General features: G+C 52.0%; 1 protein-coding gene across 3 annotated transcripts in view; it reads left to right on the forward strand.

Annotated features, from left to right (window-relative positions):
- The window catches only part of LOC140386741 (BICD family-like cargo adapter 1), a 75,980-nt gene extending 52,200 nt beyond the window's left edge, over positions 1-23,780 (forward strand). For 2 of the 3 annotated variants that reach the window (XM_072469379.1, XM_072469380.1), the window contains 4 exons: positions 2,426-2,554; positions 3,612-3,742; positions 16,673-16,793; positions 23,300-23,780. In XM_072469379.1, coding sequence (XP_072325480.1) covers positions 2,426-2,554; positions 3,612-3,742; positions 16,673-16,793; positions 23,300-23,479 — 561 coding nt within the window. In that variant the 3' untranslated portion in view covers positions 23,480-23,780. The remainder of the gene's footprint in view (positions 1-2,425; positions 2,555-3,611; positions 3,743-16,672; positions 16,794-23,299) is intronic. The other variant, XM_072469381.1, reaches the window with a different exon arrangement.
- Positions 23,781-24,270: the final 490 nt, after the last annotated feature.

Below are 24,270 nucleotides of genomic sequence, written 5' to 3' on the forward strand. Positions count from 1 at the left end.
AGCATCTTGAAGTTCCATATGGGATCTGGGAATTCCTCATGCTGAGAGTCGGGCAGCATGGTCGGCACGGGCTTGGAGGGCCGAAGGGCCTGTTCCTGTGCTGTACATTTCTTTGTTCTTTGTTTGTTCTTTGATATTGGATAATTGCAACTGTTTCAACAAACGTCCTTCTCCTCCACCTTTCTACTCTTGTACCTGTTAGGTAGCCTTTTCCATTTGAAAATTGCAAGTCCAATAGTTCAGCCGGCAGCTCATAAGTTTCTCACGCATTCTGCCTTTGCTGTGATCTGTCAGAAAAGGAAGTGAGGTGTTAGCTTGCCTCTATCAGTGGGGAAGGTATATACTGGTTGCCACGGTGTCCCATTGGAGAAGGGAAAAGGTGCTGCAGCAGGCTTCAGACTTGTTTTCATTGTCACATGATCCGCAGGAAGCCCCCCCCCCCCCCCCCCCCCAACCGCTCCCCACCCCTCTGTAGCGAGCGTAGATTTGGTTAACTGGGCGGACATAGAGACTTTTCAGTGCTGCGAACGCCGTCTGGAAATCGTCAGTGTCTTCAATGAGGGTGAAAATCTCCGTGCTCACCCTCGAGTGCAGGACCTGCAGTTTTTGTTCGTCTGAGACCCGGCCAGTGGTCGGTCTGAGGTAGGCCTCGAAGCAAGTCTGCCAGTGTTTGAAGGCTGCTGCCGCATTCGCTGCGTGGGGGCTGATCCTCAGGCATTCTGGAATGATCCTGAGCTCCATAGTCCTTTTTAGGCACGCTTAATAAATTGTAGCGCACAAAGACTCCATGAGACGAAAAGAGTGAAGTCGATGAGGCTTTATTAAGCGTGTCTGTTCCCCAGCAGCCCGATAGTAAACTGGCCTGCGGGGGAAGGCACCGGCTTCTTATACTTCGCCTTCAGGGCGGAGTATGAGGTCAACGGCCAACCAGGACCCGGGATCTGTCAGCCAATGACATTAGGGCTTCCAGTCCCACATGACCCCCAATACATACTACCACACCCTCACATTATCCCTACCCAAGACAGAATACTGCCTGTCCTCTCATCCCCTCCGAGGGAAGGCTCTTTCATGTTTGTGCCTAACCAACAATGGCTGAGCTTTCTAATTGTTCCTAAATGCTACCTCAGCCTGGGCAGCACGGTGACTTAGGCCCATCGAGCCTGTACCGACACATGAAAATCACCGGAACTACCTACCTAATCCCATTTACCAGCACTTAGCCCATAGCCTTGAATGTCATGACGTGCCAAGAGCTCACCCAGGTACTTTTTAAATGATGTGAGGCAACCTGCCTCTACCACCCTCGCAGCCAGTGCATTCTAGACCATTACCATCCTCTGGGTAAAAAAGTTTTCCCTCATATCCCTCCACCCCCCACCCCTCACCTTGAATTTGTGTCCCCTCAAGACTGACCCTTAATTAATTAATTAATTAATTAATTATAATCATCTTTATTGTCACAAGTAGGCTTACATTAACACTGCATTGAAGTTACTGTGTCAATCCCCAAGTCGCCACACTCCGGCACCTGTCCGGGTACACAGAGGGAGAATTCAGAATGTCGAAAGTACCTAACAGCACATCTTTTGGAATTTGTGGGAGGAAACTGGAGCACCCGGAGGAAACCCACGCAGACACGGGAGAACGTGCAGACTCCGCGCAGACAGTGACCCAAGACGGGATTCGAACTTGGGAGCCTGGTGCTGTGAAGCAACAGTGCTAGCCACTGTGCTATCATGCCGCCTGTGCAACTAAGGGGAACAACTGCTCCCTATCCACCCTGTCCAAGCCCCTCTTAATCTTGTACACCTCGAGCAGGTTGCCCTCAGTCTTCTCTGCTCCAGTGAAAACAACCCAAGCCGATCCAACCTCTCTTCGTAATCTAAATGTTTCATCCCAGGCATTTCCACTGCACCCCCTCCAGTGCAGGACACGCGTCTTGCTAACACACAGGGGAAGAAGGATCCAAGCCAGCAGCAGGATATGGGCAGATTACTAGACATCATCTGCTGGTAATAATGACACCAAAGACGTATGCATCAGCGCTCAGGAGCCTATTTCGCAGAATTTGAGGTCCATGTAGCATTAAAATTAAAATGCAGCCAGCAGCATCTTTTTGGTGAAGGATAGGTGTGTGGGAAACTGTGAGCCAAAAAAAGAGCTGATCAGTCAGCTGAGTAGCAGAAACGAATCTGCCAACAGGATTGGCAAGTGGAAGCACAAAGTGTCTCACCAGCCTCTTTATCGCTGAGGGTGCAACAGTTAATGTTGGAGTTCCTAAGCTGAACACTCCCATAAAAATGTAATCCTACTAAATAAGATTGATGTCTTGGAACACGGTCACTGATATCCTTGTGACACGTGTTGGGATATATCTGTTAAATGCCTTTTTTGATGGTTGTTTAACTGGCATTTTCATAAGGTACATAAGGTTCTCTTGGAAGGTGGTCAGAAGGATTTGCAGGAGCTGAAGAGGGATGAGTCACAATTCCAGCCGGAACAGGCAATGAGCGAAGAGAAGCAGCAGATGATTGAGGAGCTTCAGAGACAGGTAATGCTTCACACTGCCCGTGAGGTGGCCACACAACACAGACAGGCTCTCTGGCCACCCCATGAATAAATAAACCACTTGGCTACAGTATGGTGACTGGCAAAGTTTAAGAGTCAATGCTGAGACAGTATAGATATGAAATAGACTCTGGGAATGGGAAGAACAAAACTATACAGGGTTCCTTTTCTCACTTACTATTCTGCTGAAGAGCTAGAATCTACAGGTAACCCACTGTTTGGGATATTTCCAGCTTTTGTGCAATTTCCAGTGAAATTGTAATTGTTGTAAAAGAATGGATTTATATTTCTGCCCAAAATACTAAACTACACATAGATTAAAGCTTCAATTGCATTGCTCACCGTGCATTAATGTCAGAAAGGAACCCTCTTTTGCACCAATGTGACAGTTTTCCATTTCAGTTACCAATTTAGCAATGATATTGCTGACTTAATTCTTTCATTTTGTATTTTGGGCATGGAAATAGATTAAGAGTGCTCAAAGCCATTTAACATAGGACTCTTAACGGTAATATTTGTCTCGAATTGAGGCCATGAAAACTCCTTGACTGAAATGTCCCTCTAACGGCACGGTGTCACAGTGCCTCACAGCACCAGGGGCACGGGTTCAATCCCGACCTTGGGTGACTGTCTGTGTGGAGTTTGCATGTTCTCCCCGTGCCTGCGTGAGTTTCCTCCGGTTTCCACCCACAGTCAAAAGATGTGCAGGTTAGGTGGGGTTACGAGGATAGGGTGGGGGAGTGGGCCTAAATAGGGTGCTCTTTCGGCGGGTCGGTGCACACTCGATGGGCTGATTGGCCTTTGTGGTAAACCACTGTAGAGATTCTATGATTCTAACCAGGTAGTCACTCCCATTTAAAACTTAATAGCAGTTTCGATTTCTGATTGGCTGAGGTAGTAGAGAGTGTTTGGTGCAGTGTACAGTTCAGGTCAAGGCTCACATGATCAAGTTTGGGATGGATGTAGTGAGATAGTTTTTGATGCATGCAGAGTCCAGGTTGTGTTTTCATTCAACAATGTAATATGATTGAATTCTCCAGTTGCATTTGCAAAGCATTGATCTGGCGAATCACAGGAAGGAAAATGATGGCTTGAGGAGCAGCCTGGAGAATGATTCTGGTGATTGGAACCTCCAACAAGCACTTCGTGAACGGGACACAGCGTTAATGAAGTGAGTGACAGAGCTTATTTTCTTTCAGGTTCCAGACAGGTTCTCTCGCTGTTATATGATCCTTTTCCCTTGTTATTATCGGGAGTGTTTCTGAGTAACCTTGGTGTTGTATTTGACCCTGAATTGCACTTATGATTGGGGCGGCACGGTGACACAGTGGTTAGCACTGCTGCCTCACAGCGCCAGGGACCCGGGTTCGATTCCGGCCTTGGATGATTGTCTGTGTGGAGTCTGCACGTTCTCCCCATGTCTGTGTGGGTTTCCTCCGGGTGCTCCGGTTTCATCCCACAGTCCAAAGATGTGCAGGTTAGGTGGATTGGCCATGATGAATTGTCCCTAGGTGGGGTTATGGGGTGGGATGTTCAAATGGTTCCATGAGAGGAAAGATAGCACTTACCAAACTTACCAAAAGGCAGCATCCCAACAGTACTGCACTTACAGTGTCAGCAGATATTCCGTGCTCAAGGCCAAATCGTTAGGAGCAGCACGGTGGCACACTGGTTAGCACTGCTGCCTCACAGCGCCGGGGACTCGGGTTCAATTCCAACTTGGGTCACTGCCTTTGTCAAGTTTGTACATTCACCCGTATCTGCGTGGGTTTCCTCCGGGTGCTCCGGATTCCTCCCACAGTCCAAAGATGTGCAGGTTAGGTGGATTGTCCATGCTAAATTGCCCCTAGGTGGGGTTATGGGGATGGGGTGGGGGATTGGGCCTAGGTGGTGTGCTCTTTTGGTCTGTCGGTGCAGACTCAATGGGCTGAATGGCCTCCTACACAATAGGGATTGTATATCCATGCCACCTGTTCCCACCTCCATAACACTTCCCACTCAGCTCATCTGCGACTGTAAACCCTCACCCATGCTTTGTTACCTGTGGGCTTCACTATTCTGAGCACTCCTGGCTAGGTGCCCCCCAACCTTCCACCTTTCATTATCCTGAAGTCATTCAAAACTCTGTCGCCCGATGCGTAACTTCATTAAGCCCTGTTAGCCTCTCACTTCTGTGCTTGCTGACCTACATTGACTCCCTGTTAAGCAGCACCTCAACTTAAAAAATTTTCGGGGCGGCGCGCGGCACAGTGGTTAGCACTGGGACTACAGTGCTGAAGACCCAGGTTCAAATCCCGGCACTGGGTCACTGTCCGTGTGGAGTTTGCACATTCTCCCCGTGTCTGCATGGGTTTCACCCCCGCAACCCAAAGATGTGCTGGTTGGGTGGATTGGCCACGCTAAATTGCCCCTTAATTAGAAAAGAAAAATAATTGGGTACCCTAAATGTATTTTTAAAAACTTTACAAATTTTCATCCTTATTTTCAAATGCCTCCCGATCTCTGTAACATTTTCCTGCCTGACAGTATTTGAGATATCTGCGCCTCTTGCACACCCCTGATTTTAACAGCTTTAGCATTGGTGGCTGCACATTTAGCTGGAGGGAACTCCCCCCTCAGGTCTCTCCACCTCACTGCACCACTGTCTTCCTTTAAGATGCTCCTTACATGCTTCCCGTACCAGCCTTCCTGAACAGGCGCCGGAATGTGGCGACTAGCGGCTTTTCACAGTAACTTCATTGAAGCCTACTTGTGACAATAAGCTATTTTATTTATTTATTTATTTATTTACATCCTCATTGATCAAACATTTGAGCACATGCGCTAATATCTCCTTAACTGGCTCAGTGTTAAATTTTGTTTGACAATGCTCCTATTAAGTTTCTTGGGATGTTTTATTACATTAAAGACTCTCCATAAATACGAAGGGCTGGATTCTCCGATTTTGTGGTTATGTCCGGAGAAAGGGTCTGGTCTTACAACCAAAAAGTCTGCGCCGCCCTCGCACCGATGCTCCGCCTGGAGGGGGGCTAGCAGCCGCGCCACATAAAGCCCCGGCTTTACCTGGTGTTACGGACGTAGAATGGCCGGGTCCATGGCCGCGCGTGTGCCATGCGGCGGCTACTCCGTAGAACATGGCGCCGGCCACATGCGGACCCAGCCTGCCAGATAGTGCCCCTGTAAACTCCCCTCGCCACCCCTGGACCACCTCCCACCAGTCCCCCAAGCCCCCGCCGGAACCCCCCATGCCAGCGGAACGGCTCCCTCCCCCGACTGTGGTGGCGCTGGACACAGTCTGCAGCCACCATGCCAGGTTCACGAAAGTTGAGAGGACACGTGTCCCACGCCGTCGGAAAGTGAGCCTATCGGTGGCAGGACATCGGGGCAGGGTCTCAGGTGATGTCCTGAGGCCGTCCCAACGATTTGCGGCGTACTCGGTATGCCATTTTTGAAAATGCCATCTGAAAAACTGCACCTCCTCCAATTTCGGCATAAAAATGGATTCTCTGGCCGATCGTTGAACGCAATTTCGGTGTCGGCGATCAGAGAATCCCGCCCGAGATGCTTCTGTTGTTAATTGATTCTCTGATCCCTCAGCCGCATGTTTCTCAGCGACGTGGCGCTCCCTGGCGGTGGGATTCTATCTTCAGTGGGATTTTCCATTGAGCCACCACACGCTGCCGGGAAACTGGCGGGCGATGATGCGCTGCCAGCGGGAAAAGAGAATCCCGATGGCGAGAGAATTCATAGAATCGTAGAATCCCTACAGTGCAGATGGAGACCACTCGGTCCATCGAGTCTGCACCAACCCTCCGAAAGTGCACTCTACCTAGGGTAGCACCCTACCCCTTGCCTATCACCATAACCCCACCTAATCTGCACATCCTTTGGATGCTAAGGGGCAATTCAGCATGGCCAATCCACCTAGTTGGCACATTTTTGGACTGTGGTAGGAAACCGGAGCACCCGGAGGAAACCCACGCAGACACGGGAAAAATAAGCTCTGTCACTGACTTCATTAACGCTGTGTCCTGTTCACGAATTGCTTGTTGGAGGTTCCAATCACCAGAATCATTCTCCAGGCTGCTCCTCAAGCCAACTCCCAACTCCACACAGACAGTCACCCAAGGCCCCCCCCCTCCCTGGACTATCCCTCCCTCTCACTCCTTGGCTACTTGCCCCTGATTCCTGGCTACCTGGCTATTCTTCTGCTTGTTCGCTGGCCACAAACAGGTTCGGAACAATTGGGTGAATGGCTCCCACGTTCTGTGGAGGCAGTCATCCGACCCTCGGATGGCGAATTTGATTTTCTCCATTTGGAGAGATTCCGAGAGGTGGGACAGCCAGTCTGCAGCTTTGGGTGGTGCTGCTGATCGCCAGCCGAACAGGATTCTACGGCGGGTGATCAGGGAGGCAAAGGCAAGGACGTTCGCCCTCCTCCCCAGGAATAGATCTGGCTGGTCTGAAACCCCGAAGACCGCCACTTTCGGGCATGGCTCCACTCTCATCCCCACCACTTTGGACATTGCCTCGAAGAAGGCTGTCCAGTACTCCACAAGTCTGGGGCAAGACCAGAACATGTGGGCATGGTTGGCCGGGCCACCTTGGCACTGTTTACATCTATCCTCCACCTCCGGGAAGAACCTACTCATACGAGTTCTTAGTGGGCTCTATGTACCACTTTTAGTTGCGTCAGGCTGAGCCTTGCGTACGTGGAGGTGGAGTTAGTTGACCCTGTGCAGTGCTTCACTCCAGAGTCCTCACCCTATTTCAATCCCCAGGTCCACCTCCCACTTCATTCTTGTTGCGTCCACTACAGTGTCGGCCCTTTCTATCAGTCGGTCATACATGTCGCTACAGTTCCCTTTTGTCTAGGATGCTTACGTCCAGTAACTCTTCCAGTAATGTCTGTCGTGGCGGTTGTGGATACGTCCTTGTCTCCTTTCGTAGGAAGCTTTTGAGTTTCAGGTAGCTTAGCTCGTTCCCCCTGGCTAGCTGGAATTTCTCTGTCAGTTCGTCCAGTGTTGCGATCCTGCCGTCCGTGTATAGGTCCCTGACTGTCAGTGTCCCTCCGTCCTGTCCCCACTTTTTGAAGGTGGCGTCAGTTAGCGCTGGTGTGAACCTATGGTTGTTGCAGATGGGAGCTTTGTCCGACATTCTGGCCAGGCCGTAGTTGGTTCCAGGACTGGAGGGTGGCTATCACCATCGGGCTGCTGGAGTGTTTTTTGGGTGGGGATTGGAGTGCCACCGTGGCGAGGGACCGGAGGGAGGTCCCCTTGCAGGAGGCCTCCTCCGCGCCCACCCACTTGGCCTCTGACTCCTTTATCCACCCCCTTATTTGCTCGGCCGTCGCCGCCCAGTGGTAGAATTGTAGGTTTGGGAGAGCTAGCGCCCCCCAGATTTTGTTTTTTGTAAGACCTTCTTTGGGATCCTACCATCCTTGTCTGGTGCCCCTGTGCAGCTGGAGGTTTCGGGAGTTGGTGTTGTTGATCCGTACGCTCGCCATGGGAGCGTTGTATAGGGTTTTTACCCAGGAGGTGAACCCTGTTCCAAGCCCAAACCGCTCCAGTGCCTCTACGAGGTACTTCCATCCGACTCTGTCGAAGGTCTTTTCTGCATCCAGGGAGACGATCACCTCTGGTGTTCTCTCCCCGGACGGGGTCATTAATCACGTTCAGCAGGCGCCTGATGGTCGAGGTTTGCTGTCTACGTTTGACAAAGCCCGTCTGGTCCTCTGCGACCACCTCTGGTGCGCAGTCTTCTAGCCTTTTGGCTAAGATTTTGGTCAGTATTTCGGCAGTGAGATGGGTCTGTAGGACCCACATTCCGTTGGGTCTTTATCTTTCTTAGGTATCAGCGAGATTGAGGCCTGTGCTAGCGGAGGTGGCAGTGTGCCCCTAGCTAGCGAGTCTGTGAATAGCTCCCGTAGGTGCGGGGCCAGTGCTGTCGCAAATTTTTTGTAGAAGTCCGCCGGGAACATAGAAACATATAGAATGTACAGTGCAGAAGGAGGCCATTCGGCCCATCGAGTCTGCATCGGCTCTTGGAAAGAGCACTCGACCCAAGCCCACACCTCCACCATATCCCCATAACCCAGTAACCCCACCCAACACTAAGGGAAAGTTTGGACACTAAGGGCAATTTATCATGGCCAATCCACCTAACCTACACATCTTTGGACTGTGGGAGGAAACCGGAGCACCCGGAGGAAACCTACGCACACACGAGGAGAACATGCAGACTCCGCACAGACAGTGACCCAAGCCGGGAATCGAACCTGGGACCCTGGAGCTGTGAAGCAATTGTGCTAACCACTATGCTACCCAACTGGTCCCGGTGCCTTCCCCGCCTGCATGGAGCTAATGCTGTCCATGATCTCTCCCAGTGCTAGTGGTGCTTCCAGGCCCCGTTTTCTGCCCTCCCCCACGACTGGTATGTCCAGTCCATCAAGGAACCGTTTCATCCCGGACTCCCCCATTGGGGGCTCTGAGGTGTACAGCCCTTGGTGGAAGCTCTTGAAGGTTTTGTTGATCTTTTCTGGTTCTGTTTCTAACGTGCCTCTGGTATCCCTGAGTTGTACAATTTCTCTGGTGGCTGCCTGCTTTCTCAGCTGGTGTGCCAACAGGCCTGGCTTTGTCTCCGTGTTCGTATCGGGTCCCACGTGCCTGGCGGAGTTGGTGCACTGCTTTCCTGGTGGAGAGCAGATCAAAGTTCCTTTGTAGCTCTTTCCTCTCCGCCTGGAGCTCTACGGTCGGGGCCTCGGAGTATTTACGTCTACCTCCAGTATGGATGGAGTCGACCAGCTGCTGCCTAGCTGTCCTTTCCTCCCTATCTCTTCGTACTTTGAAAGCGATAATTTCCTCTCTTATTACGGCCTTTAGCGCTTCCCAGAACATGGAGGGTGAGACCTCCCTGTTTTGGTTGTGCTCCGTGTACTCTGCTAAGGCCTGCAATATCTTTTCATTGAAGGCTTCGTCAGCTAGTAGGGCAATGTCCAACCTCCATGTGGGGCGTTGGGCCCTGCCCGTTCCAGCCTCACGTCCATGTAGTGTGGAGCATGGTCGGATATCACAATTGCGGAGTATTCCACTTTTTCTATCCCCGGAAGCAACGTTTCCCCACCACAAAGAAGTCAATTCTGGTGTATACGTTGTGTACTGGGGAGAAGAAGGACAAGTCCTTCTCCCCTGGGTGGGTGACCCTCCTGGGGACCACCGCTCCTATCTGTTCCATAAAGTGACCGTGTTCCCTTGCCATGCTTGAGGTTTTCCCTGTTTTGGAGCTTGATCTGTCAGTCGTTGTACACAGTTTGAAGTCCCCCCCCCACCTGCCATGATTAGCCAGTGCGTCGCTATGTCGGGGATTTCTGCCATGGTCTTTTTGATGAAACTCGTGTCGTCCCAGTTGTGCGCGTACACGTTAACTAGTACTACCGGTGCCCCACCCAGGGCCCCGCTGACCATGACGTACCGTCCCCCTGGGTCCGTAACCGTCTTCGTCGCCCTAAACATCGTCTTCTTGCTGATCAGTATTGCCACCCCGTGGCCCTCGTCCCATAGCAGGAATGGTAGGTTTGTCCCACCCATCCCTTTCTTACCCGCAGTCAGTCCTGCTCTCTCAGTTGTGTCTCTTGGAGGAAGACAATGTCGGCTTTCACGTTTCCTTGGTGAGTGAGGACTCTGGAACTTTTCACTGGGCCGTTGAGTCCCTGTGGTGAACGTATTACTGCTACCATTCACCATTGTATTGCATTACATTGGATTGTATTATGTTGATGCCCTTGTGGGCTCCGCCTATGGCTCCGCCCCCTCAGGGGAGGTATATAGATCTGCAGCCTGTAGGCGGCACTCAGTACAGAGTAGTCACAGGTAAGCACAGATCTAGCTGATTAAAACCACTGTTCACTTCTACTCATCGTCTCGTGTGAATTGATGGTCGCATCAATGTAATCAGCTAAGATATCGCTATGGGAGCCGTCCTCAAACCTGATCGACTGGAACTTGACCCACAGGCAGCTGAAACCAAAGGAATCTTTTCGCACTGGCTCCGCTGCTTTGAGGCCTACCTTGCCGCCTCCTCCTCGCCCTCCATCACCTTGGCACACAAGCTGAGTCTCCTCCACGCCCGGGTGAGCCACAGAATCTCTGTATTAATTGAGGAAGCGACCACGTACGCAGACGCAGTCGCGATCCTGTAAAGGCATTACGTGAGGCCGGTGAACAAAGTGTTCGCGGGGCATCTCCTCACCACTCGTCGTCAACGCCCCGGGGAATCGCTGGAGGAATAACTACGCGACCTGAGGGTACTCGCTCGAAACTGCAATTACAAGGACGTCACGGCCTCGCAGCATATGGAACTGCTATCCAGGACACCTATGTGGCTGGAGTCCGGTCCTACTATGTTGGACAGCGCCTGCTCGAAAAGGACGCCCTCAACCTAGAAGAGAAGGGTAGAACTATCACCTCCTCAGAAGTAGCATTCCAGAGCCTAAATGCTTTCCCCTCCGACCACGCGAGACCCTCGTGGTCACCCGACCCGAGGTTGTCCCAGGCCTGTGCCGAGCAGCTGCTCGCCCAACCCGGGGCACCGCCCTGCTATTTCTGTGGCCAGAAACAGCACCTCAAGCAGCGTTGCCCAGCTCGGAACGCGAACTGCAGCGACTGCGGCAAGAAAGGACATTTTGCCAAAGTCTACTTGGCCCGACCCAAAGTTCCAAAATCGCAGGCCCGACTCACAGACTCACAGGCCCGCAGACCCCGCAGCGTGGCTGCGTGCCTGCCGGTACCGCCCCCTTCCAACGCGTCATCCGCCTCGTGCTATCTGTGGGGGCCGCCATCTTTAACCCCGCCTGACACCTGCGACTCATGGGGGCCGCCATCTTGGCCTCCATCTTCAACCCAGTCCGCCATGTGCGACTCATGGGGGCCACCATCTTGGCTGCCATCTTCAACGCCGCTCAACACGTATGACCGTCGGGGGCCGCCATCTTGGGACCACCCCGCTAGCTCCGACCATGCCAGCTACCCGCACCTCGGCGCTGTCACCCTCGACCAGTCACGGCCCAATCACCTCAGGAACTCGATGATGACCGTGCAGGTCAATGGGCACGAAACGCCCTGTCTGTTTGACTCTGGGAGCACGGAGAGCTTCATACATCCAGATACGGTAAGGCGCTGTTCTCTCCAGATTTCCCCCGCATCCCAAACAATCTCCCTCGCTTCCGGATCACATTCAGTGCAGATCCGGGGGTACTGTGTCGCGAACCTCGCGATACAGGGCGGCGAGTACGCCGATTTTAAACTCTATGTCCTCCCCCATCTCTGCGCTCCCCTCTTGTTAGGATTGGATTTCCTTGCATTCCAGGGCAACCTCCGAAGCCTGACCCTGAAGTTCGGTGGACCCCTACCCCCTCTCACCGTATGTAGTCTCGCGACCCTTAAGGTAGCCACCCCCTCGCTCTTCGCGAACCTCACCTCCGACTGTAAACCCGCCGCCACCAGGAGCAGGCCGTACAGTGCCCAGAACAGGACTTTTATCAAGTCGGAGGTCCAGCGACTCTTGAGGGAGGGGATTATCGAGGCCAGTAATAGCCCCTGGAGAGCCCAAGTGATGGTCGTCAGGTCCGGGGAAAAGAACCAGATGGTTGTAGACTACAGCCAGACCATAAATTGTTACACGCAACTCGATGCGTACCCCCTCCCCCGCATAGCGGGCATGGTAAATCAGATTGCTCACTACCGGGTTTTCTCCACGGTAGACTGAAGTCCGCATACCATCAGCTCCCGATCCGCCCGGAAGACCGCCACTACACTGCCTTTGAGGCAGATGGCCACCTCTTCCACTTCCTCAGGGTTCCCTTCGGCGTCACCAATGGGGTCTCGGTGTTCCAAAGAACGATGGACCGAATGGTTGACCAGCGCGTGCTGCGGGCCACGTTCCTGTACTTGGATAACGTCACCATCTGCGGCCATGATCAGCAGGACCATGATGCTAACCTTCAGAAGTTTCTCCAAACCGCCCAAGCCCTCAATCTCACCTACAACAAGGAGAAATGCGTTTTCCGCACAACCCGACTAGCCATCCTCGGCTATGTCGTGGAAAACAGGGTCCTAGGGCCCGACCCCGACCGCAAGCGCTCCCTCCTGCAACTCTCCCTTCCCCACCGCCCCAAGGCCCTGAAGAGATGTCTCAGGTTCTTTTCATATTATGACCAGTGGGTCCCCAACTATGTGGACAAAGCCCGCCCACTTATCAAAGCCACCTTCTTCCCCCTGACGACTGATGCCCACCTAGCCTTCAGCCGCATCAAGGCAGACATTACCAAAGCCGCGATGCACGCGGTGGACGAGTCCATCCCCTTCCAGGTGGAGAGCGATGTGTCAGGTGTCGCCCTGGCCGCTACCCTTAACCAGGCAGGCAGGCCCGCGGCCTTCTTTTCCCATACCCTCAACGCCTCCGAGATTCGACACACTGTGGAAGCTGTGCGGCATTGGAGGCACTACCTGGCTGGTAGGAGGTTCACCCTCGTCACCAACCAATGGTCGGTAGCCTTTGTGTTCAACAAAACAGAGTGGGGCAAGATCAAGAATGATAAAATCTTGAGGTGGAGAATGGTACTCTCCACCTTTAATTACGATATTGTGTATCATCCGGGGAAGCTCAATGAGCCCCCAGATGCCCTTTCCCACGGCACATGCGCCAGCGCGCAAGATGACCGATTCCGGGCCATCCACAATGACATCTGTCACCTTGGGGTCACCCGGCTTCTCCACTTCATCAAGGCCCGCAACCTGCCCTACTCCACCGAGGAGGTCAGGGCCATGACCAGGGACTGCCAGGTCTGTGCGGAGTGCAAGCCACACTTCTATCGGCCAGCCAAGGCCCACCTGGTGAAGGCATCCCGCCCCTTTGAACGCCTCAGCATCGATTTCAAAAGGCCCGTCCCCTCCACTGACCGCAACGTGTACTTTCTCAATGTCGTTGACGAGTACTCCCGTTTTCCCTTTGCAATCCCATGCCCCGACATGACCGCGGCCACTGTCATTGAGGCACTGCATAGCATCTTCACCCTGTTCGGTTTCCCCACTTACGTCCACAGTGACCGGGGCTCCTCGTTTATGAGCGACGAACTGCGTCAGTACCTGCTCGGTAAGGGCACCGCCTCGAGCAGGACTACCAGTTACAACCTCCGGGGAAACGGACAGGTGGAGAGGGAGAACGCGACGGTATGTATGGAAGGCCGTCCTTCTGGCCCTACGGTCCAGAAGTCTCCCAGTTTCCTGCTGGCAGGAGGTCCACCCCGATGCGCTCCACTCAATTAGGTCGCTCCTCTGCACAGCCACAAACGAGACCCCTCATGACCGCCTATTCGTCTTCCCCAGGAAATCCACCTCCGGGGTCTCGCTGCCACCTAGGCTGACAACACCGGGGCCTGTCCTCCTTCGAAAGCACGTGAGGAGCCATAAGTCCGACCCCCTGGTCGAGAGGGTCCAGCTCCTTCACGCCAAACCCTCAGTATGCATATATGGCGCACCGCGACGGCCGACAAGATACAGTCTCCCTCCGGGATCTGGCACCCGCCAGTTCCCCTGCGACCATCACCTACCACCCCACCCTACACCGAACACCGCCCTCGCCCCTACATGGCCTATACCCCCCTCCCCCCATCACCGACCTACAGTGATGAAGCTCCAGATGACACGTTCCCGGACTCGATCTGTGAGCCCACTTCACCCCCGCTGGACTTCAATTTTTAACAGGTGAATGTGATGAACGTATTACTGCTACCATTCACCATTGTATTGCATTACATTGTGTTGTATTATGTTGATGCCCTTCTGGGCTCTGCCTATGGCTCCGCCCCCTCGGGGGAGGTATATAGATCTGCAGCCTGTAGGCGGCACGCAGTACAGAGCAGTCGCAGGCAAGCACAGATCTAGCTGATTAAAACCACTGTTCACTTCTACTCATCGTCTCGTGTGAATTGATGGTCGCATCGGTCCCCTTACGTTCCAGGTGACTAACCTGGTGGGGGGCTTCTGTCCCCCCGCTCCTGTGGGGTGCCACGTAGGCATACTTACCTGGTGGGCGGGCCCCTGCCCTGCGGAGATTCCCTTGGTTAGGGGGCCGTCCAGGAGGGACGCTGTCACTGCTCTCTCCATACGGTCGGGTCCCTGCGCTCCGGGGTTTCCTTTTGTCCAGGGAGCACCTGACATGGCCGCCCACTGTGCGTCCACCACATGGGTAGTCCCCTGGACGCTGGAGTCTCCCTTCGCCCACCGACCGTACTGGGTGGACGCTTGCAGCGATTCCTTGTTTCGAGCCCTTGGTTGTGGCACTTTGTAACCCTATTGTTATTCTCTTTCTAGCCTTGTTTGTCCTCCTTCCCTGTGTCCTCCCCCTTCCCCCCGGTCCCTCCCTTTCCCGCCCTTTTCCTCCCCTCTCCTGTATACCCCTCTTTTGTCCCTCTTTCCCCTGTTCCTATCCCCGTTTGCTCTCCCACCTCTGTTGTGTGGTCCCCCCCACCCCTGCCTGGCACCGTCCCCCCTGTTGGGGGAGCGCTGCGGCCCTGCTTTGTTGCATGCCCCCGGCGCTAGCTTTCCTGCTAGTGCGGTAGCCCCCCGCTCGGGAGTTACTGTCTCGCTTCTCCCCTGCCCGGCCTCTGCGGTTTTCTGCCCGCTCTTCCTCCATCCTACCCTGCACTCCTCTTGCTTGCTCTCCCTTCTCCACTATTCTCGTTCCCTCGTGCTGGGGCCTGGCCTCTCACCTGAAGCGATCCCTCGGGTAGTGGTTTGCTTTTTGTCCAGGCTGCGCTTGCAGGGGTGTGGGGGGGGGTTGCTGGAGGCCTGGCGTTGCCTCACCCCCCCACCCCCACCCCCCATTGGCGTGCTGTTGCCCCTTGCCAGGAGCCCCTTATTTCTACCCTCGTTGTTGGTTTTCCAGCCCATCTTCCTCGACAAACCTGTTTGCTTCGGCGGGGGCTGTAAAGAAATACTCTCTTACTTGGTATGTGACCCAGAGTTTTGCTGGGTACAGCATACCAAAACGCACGTCGCTCTTGTAAAGAGCTGTTTTCGCTCTATTGAATTTGGCCCGTCTCCTGGCTAGGTCTGTCCCAATGTCCTCGTAAACTCTAATGAAGTGTCCTTCCCATTTGCAGGTTCTGTTTTGCCTGGCCCAGAGCAGGATTGTTTCCCTGTCTTGGTACCGGTGCAGTTTAGCTATAACTGCTCTCGGGTGTTCCCCTGCTTTGGGCTTCGGGCGCAGCGACCGGTGTGCTCTGTCCATTTCTGGTGGGTTGGGGAAAGATTTCCTCCCCACTAAGTTGCCCAGCATGTTGGCCATGTATGCTGTGGGGTTTCTACCCCTTGGGGCAGCACGGTAGCCTTGTGGATAGCACAATTGCTTCACAGCTCCAGGGTCCCAGGTTCGATTCCGGCTTGGGTTACTGTCTGTGCGGAGTCTGCACATCCTCCCCGTGTGTGCGTGGGTTTCCTCCGGGTGCTCCGGTTTCCTCCCACCGTCCAAAAGATGTGCAGGTTAGGTGGGTTGGCCATGCTAAATTGCCCTTAGTGTCCAAAATTGCCCTTAGTGTTGGGTGGGGTTACTGGGTTATGGGGATAGGGTGGAGGTGTTGACCTTGAGTAGGGTGCTCTTTCCAAGAGCCGGTGCAGACTCGATGGGCCGAATGGCCTCCTTCTGCACTGTAAATTCTATGATCCCCTCTGGTAGGCCCACTATCCTTACATTTTGCCTTCTCGAGCGGTTTTCCTGATCGTCCACTCTGCCCTTCAGGCTTCCCTGCGGTGTGACCAGTCTCGTCATCTCCTTCTACAGGGCCGTGATCTGGTCATTTTTGTCAGTCGTGGCTTTTTCCAGCTCCTTAATGGTTGCCTCTTGGGCTTCCAGTTCAAGTCTGGTGGGATTTGAACACAGAGCCATATCAATCAAGAGGTAAGAGCGGCATTACCTGAACCACAACTGTAATAGGAAAGGGAAAGGAGGAGAGGCCTATTTAACTGAACACCAGAATGAATGAGAAACTTGAACTTGTAACAGTCAACCCAGAAGAATCAATAAGTCACGGCTCTTGCTTTCACAGGAAGAATGCTGTAGAAGTGGAGCTGCTCAAGTGTCAAATGGATATGAAGTCACTGAATTCCCAGCTTCTGGAGACCATTCAACAGAAAGTGTACCTAACACAGGAGCTGGAAGCTTGGCAGGTATGTCTTCAGCTAATACCTAATTGAGTTCTTCAAGGTTGTTTTAAAGTAACTAGTGACTTAAAGTTTCCACTAGCTGTTAGAGTAATAAAGAAAAGGTAGATGTTAGGATCGGGAAGTATTTTGATGCACTTGCCTCTGAGCCAGAAGCTCTAGCTTTGAGTTCCAACCCAGGCCAAAGAAGGTGCATTCATAAGGCAGCCAAACAGGTTGATGTCAACCTAAAGACCTTTCCTAACACACCAATGGCTGGCGGTAAGAATGGGGGAGACTCCTGGTCAGCCACACTTGATGTGCAATGGCGCCCCTCAAGCTTTATGCTTCTCCTGGCAACAAACTAACGACCTGTTCTGGGAATTACTAGCTATGGAAATAGACGGAAGTCTGCCTTGGTGCAGCACCAGGTGTGGGAAGAGAATTGGAATCGTAATCATAAAGGAATCCAAAGCAGAATTTGGAAAACAGTTTATTTTCCCCACAGAGGATGGTTAGAATGTGGAATTCCCGGCGACAAACTTTTGAAGAATGCTCGCTCGTAAATTCTTTTAAAAAGGAATTCCTTGAAAAAGAGAAATATGAATAAATATAGAAAATGAGCAGGAGAGTGGTATTATTGTTGGTGCCTAGTGGAGAAAAACGCTGATTCAGACCTAATCGAAAAATTCTCTCCAACTTATCAACGGCCAAAATCTGCTCAATGGTTATTCGCATTACATAACTTGTATAATAGTCCCATGATATACTGAACACATGGGTGTAGAGTCATAACATGTCCCAACAAGAAACGGGGCAAAGAATGAGATAATGCCGTTGGGATTCCCTGTTCCCACCGGCAGCGCACCCCTGCCCACGGGTTTAGCGGCGGCGTGGAGTGGCCTCAATGGGAAATCCCATTGACAAGCGGCGGGAGTAGTGGACCCCACCGCCAGCGAACGGCGCGCCGCGGAGAAACATGCGGCTGGGGAACCGGAGAATCCAGCCCTACATTCCACTGCATTGGAATTGGAGAGAGCAGGGGAAAGGTATGGACAGCAACGTGGTTGGTGGGTGGAAAGGACAGCGATTAGGAATGTAAGGTGTTAGGAGAGGAGACCAGGCAGGATTATAAGGGAAAGGTCAAGCTGAACAGAGCAACACAGTGCAAGACAGTAGCAGAAAGCAGAAAGAAAGCACTGTTTAGTACAATGATAGTGAGACAATTGAGAGGAGAGGAAAAGTAGGATTCAGCAGTGGAAACCCAAACAGGACATAATCCTTGGGAAATGCCTCAAACTGACAATCAGACCTTGAAGGAAAGAACAAAATATGACCGTTGGCAGGATTTACAGACCATCCCGCTGCGTGTTTTCCGGCAGCAGAGGTAGCACACCAGTGGGATTTACCGACATTGCCATCGTCAACTGGATTTCCCAGTGACTGTACCCCTCGTTGCCGGGAAACCTGAGCGCCGGCGTGAACAGCCAGTAGATAGCACCCAAATCACCCTGAATTTAGGACGGTAAACCGAAGAAAGTAAGATTAAATATTGATAAACTGGCCATTATCTGCAACATGTCACAGAATCACAGCATGGAAGGACACCATTTGGCCCATAGTGTCTGCACTGGCTCTCCAAACAAACACCATGGCTTCGTGCCATTCGCTTGCCTTTTCGCATTGTTTCTATTCAAGTTATCATCTAATGCCCTTTTAAATGCCTTAATTGAACGTGCCTCCACCATACTTCAAGGCACTGCATTCCAGCCATGGACCACTCGTGTGAAAATGCTTTTTCTTACATCATATTTGCTTCTTTTGCCAATCACCTTAAATCTGCGCCCTCTCATTGTTGACCTCTTTACAAATGGGAACAGTTTCTCCCTATCTACTCCCCTCAGGATTTTGGATATCTCTATCAATCTCCTCTTAGCCTCCTTCTCTCCAAGGAGAACAGTCCCAACCTCTCCAGTCTATCCTCACAACTGAAGTTTCTCATCCCTGGAACCATTCCTGTAAACCCCTTCTGCACTCTCTTTAATGCATTCATATCCTTCTGACAGTGTGGTGCCCAGAACTGTGCACAATACTCCAGCTGAGGTCTAACTAGTGTCTTGCATAAGTTCAATGTAACCTCCTTTGTCTTGTACTCTTTACCCCTATTAATAAAACCCAGAACACCATATGCTTTATTTAACTGCTCTCTCCGCCTGTCCTGTCACCTTCAATGACCTATGCACATATACACCCAGGTCCCTCTGCTCCTGCATCGCTTTATGAATTTTACCCCTTATTTTGTATTGTCTGCCCATATTCTTCCTACCAAAATGCATCACCTCACATTTCTCCACTATGAACTGCATCTGCCACCTATCTGCCCACTCCACTAACTTGCCTATGACCTTTTGAAGTTCTGCACTTTCCACTTCACAGTTTACAATACTTCCAAGTTTTGTGCGCACCAAGATCTAGATCATTAATATATATCAGGAAAATCAGAGGTCCCAATACTGACCTCTGGGGAACACTGCTACAAATCATAGGATAGGATCAGAGGATCCCTCTAGTGCAGAAGGAGGCCAGTCAGCCCATCGAGTCTGCACCAATCCTCCGAAAGAGCACCCTACCAAGGTCCACATCCCCACCTATCCCCATAACCCCATCTAACCTTTGGACATTAAGGGGAAATTTAGCATGGCCAATCTAACTAACCATCTTTGGACTGTGGGAGGAAACAGTAGCACCCGGAGGAAACACACGCAGACACGGGAGGAAGTGCAAATTCCACACAGACACTAACCCAAGGTCGGAAATTAAACCCGGGTCCCTGGCACTGTGAGGCAGCAGTGCTAACCACTGTGCTACCATACCGCCCTGGCAAAAATATCCTGAAAAAATATCCATTGGCCATTACTGTCTGCTTCCTATTTTTCAACCAATTTTGAATCCATATTGCTCCTGCTCCTTTTATTCCATGAGCTATAACCTATCTCACAAATCTTTTGTGTCACTATCAAATGTCTTCTGAAAATCCATATCCACCACATCAACAGCATTCATCGACCCTTCCTGTTACCTCCTCAAAAGTCTGCAGCAAGTTAGCTAACCACGATTTCCCTTTTGAAATTCATGCTGGTTCTCGCTAATTAATCCACATTTTTCCGTGTGACTACTAATTCTATCCTGAATAAATGCTTTTAGAAGCTTGCCCATTAGTAATGTTAAACTGACTGACCTGTAATTGCTGGGGCTTTCCTGATGTACGCACCTATGCATTGTATAAACAGAGTATACATCAGTGGTTTACCATTAATTAGAGCTACTCAGATCACAGAGGAACTGAAGATAATCTGTGGTTCTCGTCCCCATATTACATAACCAACATCCCTTCTGTATGACCCGTAATATTTTTGATGCAAGTGGAACCACTTGTACTCTGTACTAGTGTTATATAAGCAATAACATTTGTATTAAATAGCCTGTACCAATTGGGACATGGTCTGCCATTTGTTGATTATTTTCTATAAACAAAAGGTACAAAGAGGACGCTCTTCCATAAACATTAGGCTACAATCGCTGCCCTTATTTACAGCAGTAGAAGTATACTTCTGGGCCGGGATTCTCCGACGCCCCGCCGGGTCCGAAAATCCCCGGGGTGAGGCGCAAATCCCACCCCGACGCCGGCTTCCCTATTCTCTGGCGGCGTTTTTCGGGGGTCATCGGGATTTCCGCCACGCCGGTCGGGAGCCGTTGACAGCGGCCCCCCCCCCCCCCCCGGCGATTCTCCGGGCCCCGATGGGCCGAGTGGCCGTCACCTTTTGTCCAGTCCCGCCGGCGTGAATTATTCACCTCACACACGGCGGGACCTGGCAGGTAAGTGTGCGAGGGCGGTCCGGGGGGGAGGCGGGGGGATCCGACCCTGAGGGGGACCCCCACGGTGGCCTGGCCCGCGATGGGGGCCCACCGATCGGTGGGCAGGCTGGTTCCGTGGGGGGCCTTCTTTCCTCCGCGCTGGGCCCCTGTAGGGCTCCGCCATATTGCCCGGGGGCCGGCGCGGAGAAGGTAACCCCCGCACATGCGCGGAAATACGCCGGCCGGTTCGTGCATGCGTGAACTCGCGCCGGCCCTTCGGCGCAGGCCGGAGCGGCGCCAACCACTCTGGCGTCTACCTAGCCCCCAAGCAAGTGGCGAATTCCTTACTTTTGGGGGCTGTTGACGCCGGAGTGGTTGGCGCCGGTTTTCCCGCCATCGTGGGGACTTAGCCCCATTTTCAGAGAATCCCGCCACTGGTCATCCTTGTTCCAGACTTGATCGTAAAAGGAATGATATTGATGATCGGTGCAACACTGACAATTATTACTGCGAACATAGATATATGGGCGGGATTCTCCAATAATGTCCCCACTCCCGCGAGTACGCGGGCGAATCACTTAGACTTTCCTGAATAAAGTCCAGAGTGATTCTCCTACCTGGAGGGGGCTAGCAGGGCCCCGGAGTAGCCCTCGCAGCTCAAGTTGTCGATACGGGGCCCTGCACCTCCGTTTGGGGGTCCGCGCATGGCACTGCGGCGGCCTGCTTCAGCCACCCCGCGCGACATGGCGGACTCACTCCGCGGAGGAGGCCCCCCCCGTGAAGGATCCCACCGCCCCCCACCAGGGCGGCCGCGGACTGAGTCCGCAGTCGCCACACTGAGTTCCCGATGGGTGGGACCATGAGAGACCCACGTCGGGAACTCGGCCAGTTACACTTGGAGAATCGCCGCAAGCGCCTCTGTCACTGGCCCCCTACCCGTGCTGTGTAGACCGTGCATGCGCGATTCGCGGCAATTGTCCCCGGAGAATCGCGGGAGTGGCGTCGCGCCGGATTTCGGCGTCAACCCCCATTCTCTGCCCCCGCGCCAATTGCAATTTCGGCTCGGAGAATCCAGCCCACTGTATATTTTATAATCAATGGGGTAGATGCATGGAGGGATGACTACAGGAATTAGTGGATTGATATGTCAATGTATGAATAGTGCAGTGGAATAAGTAATGATAAATAAAATAATGGATGGGAAGATACATTCATGGATTGGATAATTGATTTGGTAACTAAATAAACAGATTGATAGAGTAACAATTGATAGATGAACAAGTATAAACATAGGCTGATAAGTGAGGAAATAGATTGAAACAAAATTGCTCTTGATTGATTCAAAGTAATAGCGGCCAGCATTTGCTTGTTATTGTTTCTCTTCCCACATCGAATGGGGCACAAGGCAGATTCTCACAACAAGGGGCGGGATTCTTCCACCCCGGGGCCGGGCCGGAGAATCGCTGCGATGGGCGTGAATCGCGCCACGCTGCCCTGCCGCGATTCTCCAGAGAACAGAGAATCGGCGCCATTGGCGCCAGCGCAGTCGGCGCAGCGCTGGTCGAGGGCTGCTCTACGGGGCCCCTTGGCGATTCACCGCCCGGGATGGGCCGAGTGGCCGTACAAAATGACCCGAGTCCCGCCAGCGCCGTTCTAACCAGGTCTTACCCGGCGGGACTTCGGCGTGGAACGATCTGGGGGCGGCTTGTGAGGGGGGGGGGGGGGTAGGGGAGGTATGACCCCAGGGGGGCCTCTCGGGCTGGGGGCCTCCTTTATTCCGTGCCAGCCCCTGTAGCCCTACGCCATGTTGCGTCGGGGCCAGTGCCCATGCGCGGAAATCGTGCCGGTCCCACTGCGCATGCGCCGATCCGCGGCGCCCATTTGACGCTGGGATCGGTAACTGGAGCAGCGTGGGTCGCTCCAGTGCCATGCTGGCCCACTGTAGGGGTCAGAATTGCTGCTAATGATGCCATGTTGACGCCGTTGGGAAATGCGACGGTGTTTACAATGGCGTTTACGACGGCGTCAACACTTAGCCTCAGGATCAGAGAATCCCGCCCATGGGTTTTCCTGGAACAGGTCGTTAGTCTGTCATCAGAAGCTTATAGCTTGAGGGGCAGCACTCCACATAAACATGGCTGACCAGGAGTCTCTTGCGCTCTTACCACCTGCCATTGGCATGTTTGGAAGGATTTTGCAGGTTGTAAAGGGAATCCCAAAGACCAGAGAATTCCGGCCATTCTTTGCCCTGTTTTTGTTGTGACATGTTACGATTCTGTACCCATGTGTTCAATATATCATGGGACTATTATACATATCATGTAATGTGAGCAACCATTGAGACCAACATATTCTCACCAACTCATCAATTACCAAAATCTATCAAGTCTGGGTTGGTGTTTTTCTCCTCGAGGCACCAACTCTAATCTCACTCTCTCCTGCTCATTTTCCATTGATATTTGTCTTTGTCAAGGAATTCCCTTTTAAAATAATTTATGGGCTAGTGTTGACATATTGGCTAGATAGACTGTTAGATGATTTGATAGATAAATATGTGGATGGACTGATAAAAAATGGGTTCAGAGACCTTATGAACTGATAGATACACATAGCTTGATTGTTGGCTTCTAAATGGGCAAAAGGATTTACTGTTGCCATTTCTGTTGTATTATTGATAGGATGACATGCAATTTGTGATAAGCCGGCAACTCAAAACCCAGCAAAAGACTGAACAGGCTTGGAATGCATCCTCCCAAAATCACGGGTACACGGATTCCAACCGTCGCCATTCCTTTCTTCACAGGACTAGGAGTCCAATTCCCGAAGGAAAAGGCTTCCTTTCATTGTTTAAGAGGTGAGCAATGTTTGCCTCAGACATCTTTCCCAACTACAATCGTTATCAGCCTTTCCTGAACACCTGTAAAATATGTGACTGAGAGGCTGGAAGATTGTTCTACAGAGTGTAATACGACTGTCTCCAAGATTGATATATGGAATATTGTCATTAAGGTTCCTGTCAGAGGTTATTGATCGAGAGAAAACGCGAAGGCAGAGATGTAGGCTGCAATTTGCAGAATTACTTTGAAAAGAAGAAATGGGAAAAAAAATCAGCAAAAAATGTAAAAAGACTAAAACTGAATAAAAGTGAAACTTCAGTGTTGCCGAGATTCTGCAGGCTGGGATCTTCAGAAGTTGCAAAAGAAACTATTAAACAGCAGGAGGTGGAGGAGCTGTCAATTCAGCAATGGACATGTAAAGCTTTCATTTTACACAACAACGTAACACTATCTACCCAGCTTTGTGACAGGCTGGGAGAAGCTGATGAGATGCTCAATACTTAATTCCGTAATCGGAGATTAATGAAGATTTCTGTAAAACGTAAAGAAGTGGGCTTTCAAATTTTTGTTTTTTTGGGAATCACTAGCTTTCGGAACGCAGCTCCTTCATCAGATGAACCAGCTGTGCTCCGAAAACTAGTGCGTCCAAACAAACCTGTTGGACTCTAATCTGGTGTTGTAAGGCTACTTACTGTGCCCGCCCCAGACCAACACCAGCATCTCCACATCACAAATTTTGGGTGAAGAACCTTAATCCAAACTCAAGTGTTATACAGGGAGGTTAGTACCCAAATTACCAGCCTGTACTGCTT

Source organism: Scyliorhinus torazame, chromosome 12 (assembly GCF_047496885.1).
Source record: "Scyliorhinus torazame isolate Kashiwa2021f chromosome 12, sScyTor2.1, whole genome shotgun sequence".
NCBI lineage: Eukaryota > Metazoa > Chordata > Chondrichthyes > Carcharhiniformes > Scyliorhinidae > Scyliorhinus > Scyliorhinus torazame.